The 12,885-nt window shown below is 43.0% G+C and overlaps 2 protein-coding genes across 4 annotated transcripts in view; one reads left to right on the top strand and one right to left on the bottom strand.

Moving 5' to 3' along the window:
• The window catches only part of LOC104128697 (activator of 90 kDa heat shock protein ATPase homolog 2), an 11,932-nt gene extending 9,205 nt beyond the window's left edge, over nt 1-2,727 (top strand). For 2 of the 3 annotated variants that reach the window (XM_035896976.1, XM_035896978.1), the window contains one exon: nt 104-2,727. The gene's annotated coding sequence lies outside the window, so the exon portion shown is untranslated. The remainder of the gene's footprint in view (nt 1-103) is intronic. The other variant, XM_035896977.1, reaches the window with a different exon arrangement.
• The window catches only part of USP34 (ubiquitin specific peptidase 34), a 139,101-nt gene that overhangs the window by 4,952 nt on the left and 121,264 nt on the right, over nt 1-12,885 (bottom strand). The window contains 12 exon segments of the mRNA XM_035896988.1: nt 165-538; nt 2,510-4,867; nt 5,179-5,338; nt 5,965-6,111; nt 6,248-6,388; nt 7,034-7,113; nt 8,506-8,629; nt 9,583-9,735; nt 10,760-10,884; nt 11,010-11,114; nt 12,175-12,282; nt 12,569-12,695. Coding sequence (XP_035752881.1) covers nt 4,254-4,867; nt 5,179-5,338; nt 5,965-6,111; nt 6,248-6,388; nt 7,034-7,113; nt 8,506-8,629; nt 9,583-9,735; nt 10,760-10,884; nt 11,010-11,114; nt 12,175-12,282; nt 12,569-12,695 — 1,884 coding nt within the window. The 3' untranslated portion in view covers nt 165-538; nt 2,510-4,253.

Genomic DNA, 12,885 nt, shown 5'->3' on the forward strand with positions numbered 1-12,885 from the left:
CCTGTCCCCCCGCCCCCACCTGAACCCCCTTCCATCTTAGGGTCGCGAGTGCCCGCTACCTCTGTGTTTCGCGAGTCTGAATTCTCTTGTCTCCCTCCACTAGCAGGAGTAACCAACTGGACCAACTGCCAACCATCAGTGTTAAAAAAAAGGAAGTGACTCACTTGTGTTTCCAGCATTGCACCACTCGCTTCCAGGTGTGGGACAGCCAAAACCTCCCCAAAACTCCACAGCAGCTGCTGGACAGTCCAAGACTGCGAGGAGGAACAGCCCCAGCCAGCCCAGCGAACTGAAGGTGACACGGGTCATCTTCAGTGTGCTGCTTGTTCCCTCTGTGAGTCTGATGAGACGTACCAGCTTTCCAAAGGGAAACGTGAAGTACCTACCTTTTCACCCTGCTTGTAGGCCAGCCCCTGGCTGACTGCCCTTGCACTCCACAAAAGGACGTGTTTCTTTTTGCTTCACCAGCACTCCTGCACTCTTCCCATCTTCCCTCCTTGTGCTGGCACTTAGCTGACATTAGCACTGCATTGCCAACCTGAAAGTTCAATTTTTGCACGTGGTTATTTTGGAATTGAGGGAAAAAAAAAAAATCAGAGAAAGTCTGCTTTACCTGTAGCAGGTAGCCTGCAGGAGAGTTCCTAGCACTGTCAGCCTGCCATAGCATAAAGGGGACAGTCGTCAGCTTGGAGAAGCAAACCAATTTATTCTTGAGTGCTGAAATTTCTGATATCCCTCAGAGACCCTCCAAGAGCTTAATAAATCCCAGGAATGTTAAACTATTTGTTGTCCGGAGCGGAGTTAGGAGTTTGTGTCATTTAGTAACAGTATGATGATAATGATAGAGTATCATACATAAATCATACAGTACCATATGTAACAAAGTGATAATATCATAAGTGTAGTTTGTTTCCTGTGAAGAGTTCCCTATCCTAAATTTTTCCCAACAGAATAGAGAAAACAGCAGGAGCGGAGACACATGTAGAGAGGTGATGGGACATACGCTCAAATGTACTGGAATTCGTGTGTTCTAAGGAGACTAATGAGCGAAGAAGGCATTCCGGGGAGCATGAGCCGTACGAAAGCAGAGACAAAGCAAAGCAGAAACAGGAAAAGGTAGTTTGCGTGTGACGTAGCGCTTTCATGATGCAGTCAGGTAACAACCTGGTCTCTCAGAAAGCCAAAAGGGAAAAGACAGGATTCATAAGACTATAGCCAAAAAACCAGTAGGAGAGGATGGCCCTAACAGGTTGAGTCCAGGGGGTGGCTGTTGGGAACTATGCATAGCAGGAGGAGAATGTTTTATTTAAAAGCTTAATTTTGAAGGGGTTAAATGGGAGGTGGGACTTCTAGGGGGAAACACAGAACAAACGGGAGGCGGGCTGAGCCATGGAAGAGAATGGCAGCTTTAAGAGACCGAGGAAGCCAGTTAAAGATGGGGTTCTCAAAGACAGGTATTTAAAAAAGCATTCTTGAAGGCAAAGAAACACAAACTAGAAAACGGATTTGAAGCAAAGGAAGGGGAATACCATGGAAGAAATCATGACTTCCAGAACCTGTGAAATGAGGGACACAGAGGAAGGCAAAAGAAACAGGTCCAAACATGGATATAGGAGACACGCATGTGCAGGTACTGCTTGCTTTTGCTTAAAAAACTGAGTAAGGGGGAAAAAAATCCCAGTAAAAATTGCAGGAGTACTCAACGTAAGGGGGAAATTGGAAGGGAAGGGAAGAGCCGTAAGAATAATGATACTTCTGGTACCCTTGGCACAACTTGCGAGGGTAGTAATAGAAAAGCTAGTATTAAACTCAGTCACTTTAGAACCACCCTTTAATTAAAGCTAATCAGTGTGGTTTTTAATAGCTTGTCAAATCCCATCTAACTTTTCAAAGAGGCTGCAAGGGGAACTGCTGGCTTGACGTAGCTTGTATGTACAACACGTGTCTTACTACATAAAGGTACTTTGCTTGGAGAGCCACCAAACCCTGACACACCGCATCACTGAAACGTAAGGGGAAATGGTGACCCCTCTGTTCAGGGGAACTGTCTGCCAAATAAATGGACTTCTAGAGGGACTCAAACCAGCCAGCTGTGTATTGGTGAGAACGGACCTGACAATAAACCACAGAACTACCACGAACAGCATGTGCAAATGACACACCTGGGTCTGGAGGGGAAAACAGCCTAAAAATAACATCAAGGGCTTACTCAGTGAGCAGCTGAACACAGAAGGGCTGACATTCACCTGGGAAGGCAGGTGTATTGCTTACAAAATCGCTGTTGAACAGTTTCTACTTAGTATACGCCTCAAAAAGGGGCTGTGAAATAGTGAGAAAAAAAACATCACAAGAGACAGAATCCCCCTCTTCAGTAACAGAATTAAGGTGTGATCTCCTCCTGTACGAGAAGCTAAAGCCAACAAAGTGCAGTAGCTGAAAGGTGAAGTCAGACAACCTAGCAAAAATCAGATGCACGTTTTTATAAGAAGAATTAATCGAGATGACTCACCGAAGGGTTGTAATGGCTCCTTCATCCCTTGCAGATTTTTAGGTCGACAGGCGAGTGTCTTCCTGAAGACACCTTAACCCCACCGTTGGTAGCTCGCTAGAAGAGCTGGCGGATGAATTCCGATTCTCATTACATAGACGTTTTGAGTAGAAGCTGTTGATGACTTCTCTGAAGTTCCAGTCTATGGAGAAGTTGATCAGAAAGGGTAATACAGTTATTGCTGAGGAGAGTAAAAATGTAATTACTTTGTGTCTGATTAATAATGAGGCCAACTTACGCACTTACCAGCATCAAATGCAGGAATAGAAAAGTGCTAATAAAGGGGAATATTTAAAGTCTAAAGACAGAAGTGATTAGTTACAGAAGGTTAAAAAAAATGAGAATAGATTCAAAGAGAGTAAGAGGAGTCACCAAAGCCTCACGTAATAGAATCAGGGAGAAGCGAATGATGCCAAACTACATTCAATGGTAGACAGAATGAAGGAAATTTGGAAGAAAAAAGACCAAGAAATATGTGTTATGGAGACAAGAGAAAAACAAATGAGCTAAGCAACTGGAAAATGAAGCTGAAAATGGAGTTTAATCAGATATTAAAACCATTATCATTGACAGTCCAAAAGCTCACATAGGAAATGGATATTGCTCGGAAATAACAGGAGGAAATGCGACAGGGAAAGGTGATAAAGTCATTCCAGCATTTCGGGGGGCAGAGGAGTTGCCGAGCGTGGCCAGAGGGAGCAGGCCCGGGGGCAGCGGGGGTGGAGGGAAGGCAGCAGCAGGTCTGCAGGTGGTGCAGGAGGCACAGGCGACTTAACACAGGTTAAAGTGAGGGAAACTGGAAAGTTCTGCCGGCTTCTGACGCCACTTCATCATCTCGTGTAGTGGGGAAAACGGTAACCAACCGCCAACCCCTCTCACTGCCTGACTGCATGTGCAGAGTCAACCAGAAAAGGACCAGCGTTCACATCCATTACATACATTTGATCATCATTCCTCTCTGCAGCCGTTTCGGTTTTGGAGTTGCCTTTGATGCAAAATCCAAAGACTGAAGCAACATATTATAAACAAATGAAAAGTCATCACAATCAGTTTAATGAAGTGCACAGAATAGCAATTGATCATGTCAATAAAAATAAAACAATTAATTTTACATCAAGTGTGCTTTATTTCCTCCACAGGTATTCTGTTAAATAAAGCACCATATATATACTGCCAGGCCACAGCTAAAGAGGATTCTTTACAGAATCAAATTTCTTGTGGTTGTTTAGTATACAAGTAAACTTAATTTTGATAATAAGAACCACAGCGATCTGAGGCAATCTGCCTCTATTATAAGGTACAAAACTGGCACAGAGGACACCATATTATACACAGTAAAAATGCCATAAGTTTAAATTACATCGTAACAGGGCAAGGAGGCCCTGTTCTCCCAGACAGCCATATTAAATGAAAGCCACTACAGTGAACTCTTAATTACATAAAACATACCCATTATCTGATTGCCCTTTAAGAAAGTGTACGGTAGAGGCAAAAAAATAAAATAAAATAAAAAAAAAATAAAATCTGGAGTTCTGCCTGACCAAGAATGAAGCGTATAAATCTATCTTGCCATTCAAGCAGAGAGCACTGGACAAACTGAAGCACAAAACAGAAATAAGCAAAACTTATACAAACAGCATTTTCAGGGGAAGGGGGAGGAAAAAAAAAAGAAAAAGACTTAAAAGCAGACATGCTCCATCTAATGTCAAGAAGCAGCTTGGTTTCCTTTTCCAGATATCCTTGTGACCACGTGAATCGTCGACTCAATGGTCCTACACAGGATGTCTAAAATGTCATGCTGCTGCATGTGACTAAAAAGTCCTCTGGAATGGCCACAACTGATTGATAAACTAGATTCAGGGTCCTGGGATGGTAAGGCTTGGCCATCGCAGCTCCTCAAATCCGCGAGGTCAGACAAAACTGCTGAAATTGATGTGGAAGGAAACTCCGAGTCCTCCTCGGCTCCAATGGAATCCTTGGAAGTCTGCAGGTCCTTAAATTCTTTGCATTCTTCAAATTTACCGTTCCCTGACTGCTCTTCTGTGTGCTGTGACCGCGTTGTCGCTAACGTTATGTCTTCTGAAAACGAAGAGGGAACTTCCATTCTGTACTCCTTGACAGAACTGTTCTCGGGGGAAGGAGGGTCTTGCTCAGTGCCCGGATCAATGATTGAAGAGTCCCGCGTCTCGTTATCCGAAGTGCTTGTTGGGGTCAGCGCCTCCCGGGGTTCAGTTTTTGTATCGCTGATACAGCTATCTACAGTGTGCTCCTCATCGCTGCTGACCCGCCTTCTCTTTACAGGAGTAGCTCCTTCATCATCTGCAAGAAAGAGGAAAACTGGCTTGGGGAAAATGCGTTGTTTTCATGCCACACGTCCAAGCAACAGGCCTTGCCTTTCCCATTCTCACCCTTTTCCCCCGTTAAGCACTGTACTTCAATAAATACTTATTTCCTTACAGAAGACACCTGTAATTGCCTAGAATTTTCATTCCATAATAAAATACTATTTCTGCAGTGTTGGGGATCGGAGCCAAGAAATGGCCCACCTTCAGCGGCAAGGAAACAAGGCGTTACATGAAGGCTGTAAAACCTCACAATTGTTAGAGTGACGCTTTTAAGAGAAGGCAAACCTTTAGTTTTTCTTTCTTTGGCTTCTTGCTCTTGTAGTGAGTTCCTCTGTTGTTGACAAGCTCTACATTTGTTTAAAAGCTCTTGTAGCGTTGGGATCAGGGCTGAATTGAGCTGTTTGGGAGTGTGCACTGAAAGCAGCAAGGCAAGTGCTCGGAGGTCCTAAAAAAAACCAGACGCAAACAAACTTAACCAGCCTTCTTCCACAGCCTCAGTTGATGAACCCTACGGACAGATATCTGTGCAACAAGCAGAGGCTTCAACCTGTTCTGTGTGTCCAAGAGATCAAATTCTAAATATACTTACACTACTAAACTTTCCCACTCCCTACTAATAGGCTGGTCTGTCCTGAGTGGGTGACAGGACCGTGCTGCTCGCTGTAGGATGAAATCTTTTGCCGGGTTAGAACATTTCTAAATTAACTCCGCTGCACTTTGCACGACTCGTTCTCCACAATGAGCTGCCCTCCATCCCGGTGTCACGGTCCCCACCATCAGCTTGGGAGACCCAGGGACATAGGCTGAGCACGCCCAATGGAACGGAGAGTTCTAGGCTGCTCAGATGGCTGCTCCATAAATTCACGGCTGTCTCGTTGGTGGGGGTTAACGTCTCCCACCAGCCAGTTAAGGTGCCCTCCCCTGCTCTGAGCCAGCAGCCCAGCCTAGCAAGTAGAGCAACAATGCCCACTGCTTTGATTAGGACCTGGAACCTGGCACTGAAGAGTTTCCATGGAAAGTAAGCTGCCTCCTAAATGATGCCACTATTTGAGTGGCTTAGGAAAGACTCACCCCGTTTAAAGTAGAGCTTGCTTTGGAAATTTCAACTCTCTGGTTGCTGAAGTCAGATTCTAGGTTTTGATACTGATTTATTAGATTCGTAATTAGAGTATTGATTAAGTTGGCACAGTTTGCTTCAGAAAACACCTGCCCTTGGACCTGTGAAAAGAATGATTTTTTTTTTTAAAAAAAAAAAACCACAGAAAAAGGGAACTGTGAGAACAGCATCCCAAACTGAAATAGCACACACGACTGCATTTTCTGAAATAGAAATTACCGCTGAAAGACCACGTACCTTTAGAAGAAAATGGGTCAGAAAGGTGTATACAACGTTGTTGTTGAGAAAGGTCCTTTCATCCATCAGAATGCATTTTATGTATTCTGCAAAAACCGGATCTTCGCAGAGGAGCTTTACGCAGTTCTTTGACATTGCAGACTGGTGAGGAAAGAGAGAGAGAACACTGCCGAGTCAGTGCTGGAAGTACGGCGCTGCGGTAGCGCTCTCTGCCAACCCTTGGCTTGAGGCATCCAACCAGGCCCCCTGATGTTCTTCACATGGGACCAGTCTTACTGATACAAATACTTCAGGTCTATCAGGCATCAATAAACTGTACAAATTAGTTATCATCAATTATTATTTCACATTTTTCTTTTATGAGGCTTATTCCCCGGGAACACCGGTTTGTCAGCATCAGCGTGTATCTGAAGAGCCGGCGTCTCATCCGCGAGACAACTATGGGCTCCCCCTGCGGAGGCCCCTGCCTGCAGTGGGCACACGACAACACCCCAGCTTAGAGATCCCCAGTTTTTATTTCATCATACCAGCGTTTATGCTATGTAAAAAGCTGGAAATTCACCAAAGGAGGATGAAGCAGTTTTTGTGCGCTGCACAGGCTGCCATCCTGCCACCACTGCGGGCTGTGTGAAGTTGCTGCATAAGATTTTGCCAGACCTGGGGTATACTGGGAGCAAATACAATTTGCCAGAATTTTTATACTTGATTTATCAGGTTTCACATTCACATTTGTTGTATTTTGCCTTAATTTTCATTCCATTAGTTCTCAAACTCATTGGCTCTTACCTGAGTTTGACAAAGCTCAGTCCAAAGTTTGGGGAATAGCGCAAGATGAAGCGGCAAACCTTCATATGCAACTAGGACACCTGAAACGTCACAGGAAATAAGTTACTGGCTGAGTTTTGTTGGGCGATCCTTGCTTCCTGATAAAAAAAGTAACACCGAGGTGCCGTATCATCTTGTAAGACCACATTCTAAGCATTTTTTATAATCAGAAAGACCTATCGTCTGCGAAGGTTTTATACTGCATTTAATAAACACTTCGGTATTTCTGTGAAACGTAAAAATCCCCTAAAGAGCTGGCTTTAGGACCGGGTTTGTCACCAGGTTATTTTATTCCTCTCTTACGTTTTCAGCTGGTCAGCAACAGCACTTAAAAGATTTTAACTCTTTTTTTTTTTTTTAAAACCAGTATATCATTTTTAAAGGGTAATCTTCATTATTAACCCAAGCACTGTTGTTACCCAGACCACAGAAGAGGTCAGGGATACCGAACAATAGCAAGTCATACACAGTCCCAGGGCGCTTTATAAACACAACCTATAGTAAATATTAGTAACGCTAGAGTTACAATCAGAAAAGCGTGACAAACGGCGAGCAAGTGGGCGATTCAGGGGATCAAAAGAACATTCTGCTATCATCGCTCTTTGGACAAGATCAATTTGGTATAGTTGTATTTCTCTGGAAGTGGTATTTAATCATAGTGGAGTCTACAGGCAGAGGGAACAAGAGAACAAGTGCGTATTTTCAGAAGGTGGTTCATTCTGCTTAAGAGATTTGAGAATCTGAAGACAAATTTCTCTTGGGAGGAATCTACCTCTCTCTGCTGACTACAGAGGAAATCTGGCTAAGATGTCTTAATTTTTAGACAACTGAAGCAAGACAGCTCCCAGTCTGTGTGTCTGTGTAGTAACTGTTGGCAAGAAACCCAAATACTAGCAGTTATCTACTGGCAGAGCCGAAACAAGCATCGGGTACAAACTAGGTGACTGAGTGGTTATAAAGGTAATTAAATGCTGTGATGGAGTAAAATAAAACCGTGTTGGTAAGTGCAGGACCAATGCCCTCTGCGGCTGGCTGGACAGTCACGCATGTTTGGGGGCAGATTGCCAATTCATGCCATCAGCAGAGGATTCAGGATCTGATCCAAAGCCATTTAAACTGCCAACTGGAAAAAAAAATTAGCTTCAGCGAGTCCCGTATTTAACTCTAAACATGCAGGGAGGCTGAACTCTCACCAGTTGCCTCAGGTCCTTCCTGGACAGGCCCGAAGTGTGACAGTCACGTAGGCAAGGTTGCACTACATTATATGCATCATGCGGTTTTGTGGATAAAAATAATGTCCAGAATGATTAATGCACCAAGTTTCACAAGCTCTGCTTTTTTTAAAAAATTGTGACTATAAAACTTAATGGAGAAGCACTCACAGTTATCACAGAAAAAAAGAAATCCTTGGGCTGTTTGACCTTCATACTTACTCATTTTAACTAAAGTTTCAGTAAACTTTTCACAGTTGATTGCAACTCGACATAGCAGATGGATGAACTGATGATAAGAAAAGAAGTAGTCTAGCAGCATACGATCGTAAACATCATCTTTGCCCTGAAGATTTAAGAGAGCTTCATTTAAACTACACAAGCAACTGGACAGCAACCAGATTTCCTAAGCGTCTAGCTTAATATTACGGCACTTCTTGCCCTAAGAGGTTTAATCAGATGCTGCGGGAAAACACGATGGGGATTTCCAGGTCTAACCCCGGCCAGCTGCGTCCCCTCACCGAGCCCTCGGCAAGCACAACGCCGGGGATCGCCACTGCAGATCCGATTCCCCCACCAAAAGTAAAAACTTTTATTGTAGGACTCTGAAGCAACAGACCGAGAAGATGCAAAGCTGTGCGAATCCCACGTCTTGAAGGTGACGAGGAAAGAATGCAGTAATCCTAAATCATTCAGAGACACCTCAATATATGTGCGCTACTGCTTTTTAAAGGGTGGTTTGGCAGTTACTGTCTGCAGAAGTCAGAATTTTTTTCAAGACTGAGCTTCACAAGCTTGCAAAGCAGTGTTTTCAGGAATGTCTCAAACCAAACGATAAATACACGCCAAGGGTTTTGTGCGCCAATATTTTAATATATTTTGGATGCATGCGCTTAAAATGGCATCGGCTTCTGTAGGCCAGATAGCCAAACGGAAATCTCAAAAATCCAAGCAAACAAATGCAACCTTATACAGAACGAATTAATGAAAAATAAGGATGCAAAACCACAGGGTAACGTAATTGTGGATGTGGTTTAAAAATCTTCTGGTTCCTAATGTATATGAATTCATTATAAAGTGTAAAATACCGTGTCGTATAATACGATGGCTTTTTAAGTTCAAGTATTTACGTTATTTAGCGTCCCATCCATTACCTCTGGACACACGACAGAAAAAAACACTGCAGGTGATTCCTGACTCTAGACATTTTTTCACAAGCTTTGGTTCCACGGTAAATTTGATGGTGCGCAAAGATACAAAGCATCATTTTGAAAGCTTTAAAAAAGAAGGGTTACTTACCCTACAGTAACCGTGCTTCTTCGAAATGTGTTGCCCACACAGATTCCCATCTACGTGCACATAGGCCCCATGTGCAGGAGATTGGATTCTTTCTGAATAGCAGTGTCCACTGGGGCTGTGCCTGCACCCAGTGTGTCCTTGCGACCACTGTACCTGAGGGCATAAGGGGTATGGCGGCTTCAACCACCACTCAATTCCTTCACCGATAAGAATCCCCTATGACAGGACTCGGGAGTTAGCACAGGAGGAGGACCACAGAATCTGTGTGGACAAAGCATCTTGAAGAACCACAGTTACTGTACAGCAAGTAACCAGTTCTCCTTCTTCAAATGATTGTCCATACATATTCCTTTCAGGGTGGGATTCACCTTACCCGACTTTAGCTATCTAAAATCTACTCCTTTCCGTATTCCCTGCAGTCCGCGGAGAGAGAGACAGGCTCCCCTGCAGGAAGAGTCGCCCTGTCCATCCAGACTCGGGCGCCTGGGACAGGAAGGAGGGTTGCTACTTATCGCCATTAACTGTGGAAAGAGCCAGATGCTGACCTTTTAGATAGGCAAAGTTACGTGAGCTGAATCCCACCATTGCTGCAACTGGAATAACGGGACGTGGCAAGCGACTACCAAGAAGCCCCACTGGAGCTGGCATCCCATCGGGAAGCCCACAGGAGGCAAAAATGGGAAGTAAGAGACTTAAAGCCCTACGTGGTATTTCAAGTACTGGTAGTTTACCCAAAGGGATAGGAGATTACACCTCAGCCCCGGCAGAATGGACTCTAACGAAACCTGGAGGATCTCCTGAGCTGTCAGGTAATAAACCTTAATGTACTGTGAAACCCCTATGGACAATCCCTGGGCAGCCCTTGAACTTTCTTGATAAATGCCACAAACGGATTGGGAGATTATCAAAACGTGTGCTATGGGTTTTTTTCTGAATACAAGGTTCAACCTCTTATCATGCCTGGAACATGAAGCTGTGTGTCACCAAGGGCAGGGAAATGGTGCTTCTGGAGTGCACATCTAGAATGGAGTATATGAGGACAACACATCTGGAAGAAGAATTATGCTTTGTTTACAAAGAAAACGTAGATGCGTTACGCTACTGGATTCTTGCCGTACTTTTATACAAAGGGAAAACAACAGAGAAACAGCTACTTTAAGACCACCCACGTACGTACCTTGCTGGCTTCCACCATTGTAGGCAAGAGGCACATATTAAGTTCAGGGCGTGGAGGACGAATATTGCTTTTTCCCCCTATTAATTTCAAATTTTCACGACATGGAAAATAAGGTCCAAGAGACACTGTAGTACAAGTTCAGATAAAATAGGGATATATTAAAAAGGTCAATATATGACATCAGCAAGGAACACGATAAGAGTAATAATAGCGTAAGATAACTTCAAAATACAATCGCTGAAATACCTACTTGGGATATTACTGTGGTGGTATGTACAATGATTGTGCTGTAGAAATGGAACCAGAGTATGTAGGAAATCATGAGGACTTAAAAGTACAAGCTCCTTGAGGACATCTACAAACAAAAAGTTGGTTTTGCTATTACATAATGTTATTTCTTAACAGCAAACAGTTTAACTTCAGGCTCATGCATTTTCAAACCCTCTTTCGTACCACTTTTGCGGCACTTAGTGCACACCGTGGAGGCAGGCTCTACTGTGAACGTAAAGTGAATGCCCCTCAATCAGTCCAGACTCCCTTCACCTCCGCCACTGGGAGAAAACCTGCTCAGTGGCAGATCAACCACCAGCTTGCAGAAAGTAGAAGCTCAATAAAATTACCCTCTTTCCTTCTTCTTAAACATATCAGGTCTGATGCCTGGAAAATGTCAGCCAGCAGCAGTCAGGAGGACAATGAGAAAGGCACTCAAAATACGGGGAAAATGCACACAAATCACACAAAAAAAGGTAATTTGGACACCGGTTTAGGCCTTTAACAGCATGCATAAAAATGCAGATTATACCCATTAAATAATATTAAAAAAACCTAAACTAGAGAAACTTTTGGAAATAGGTCTTCTAATGCAAGAGACGCTTATACGTAATGCCTATGCCTACAATTTTAAAAAGCAAATCCCTTCAATTCTATGAGGTTTTTAACCTTTATCATCATACCTTCCAGTAATGGATCATAAAAACGAACACTAAAAGCTGTCATTCAGACTAGCTTGGTCACCTTGCATCCTTCTAAGGATGGAGCCTTAGTTAATATTTGAATTTTAATGTAAGCTTTGGGCTTTGATTCTAAACTCGCTGACACCTGAATTCAGGAGTTAATTCCTTAATTAGACCCCTTATCAGGTAGCAAATTGGTCTCTCAAAATGAAGGCCAACTTTTTATGCAGACAGTCTGCATGCCTCAGGAGGTAGGAATATTAATTTTAACCTGATGAAAACAGAATTACTTGGAATAGGAACAAGGGAAAGATTGATGTATTGACAACAGCAATATAAACAATCCCAATCTACTGAGCATCTAGCAAACATCTGCACTTGCAAAAGCGGAATTCACAGTTCAGAGCAGGTAACTGCATAGAACAGGACCTTCCCAACAGCAGTTGTGCAGTTATGACTTACCGATACAAGCATTTCTGAGTTCTGGAGGACTATAGGAATTGAGCAGAGTTAAGAGCTTATGGGCAAATTCAATTCGCTCCTGCCACTGAATGAGAGCTTGCTTCACATCTGCAAATGCAAAACCCATCGTTAATTTCTCAAAAGCTCATTAAATAAAGCATAGAATTTTACTGCTGAAGAATCTTTTTCCTCTTGCATTATTTTAATCAATCCAGAAATCTGTTAAATTTCATTGGTCTACTGCTATTAGATTTACTTAATCTGGTTTCATATTGTGTCAATAAATAATAAGTAACAATTTATTAGTACTTGTATCAGACAAAAAGCATAGGTTTGGGTCATGAAAATTAATTAACAGACAACAAGCATAATCCTTTGAGAGTTATAACCAAACCTTTTCTTTGCAGATACGGACGCGTTGACTTAAGAACTGAAAGGAAAATAGACAGAAGTTCTACCAGGTCTCCAGTCACGTGGCAAGCTGTGGCCTCGTGGTACATCATGTGCAACGTATTAAAGGACTGGAGGGAAAAAAACACCAAAGCTTTATGTTGCCAAATTAATGCACTTGTTATCATTTCTATCCTACAGGTACGGCTTTCTACACGTATTTTATGCTCAAACAAGGTGTCTCAAAATATACTGTGTTAGACATCATTGCAAAATTACTCAAAGGCAACAACATTTGAAAAGAGAATAAATCTGTAAAGA

Source organism: Egretta garzetta, unplaced genomic scaffold (assembly GCF_000687185.1).
Source record: "Egretta garzetta isolate BGI_Z169 unplaced genomic scaffold, ASM68718v1 scaffold306, whole genome shotgun sequence".
Classification (NCBI taxonomy): Eukaryota; Metazoa; Chordata; class Aves; order Pelecaniformes; family Ardeidae; genus Egretta; species Egretta garzetta.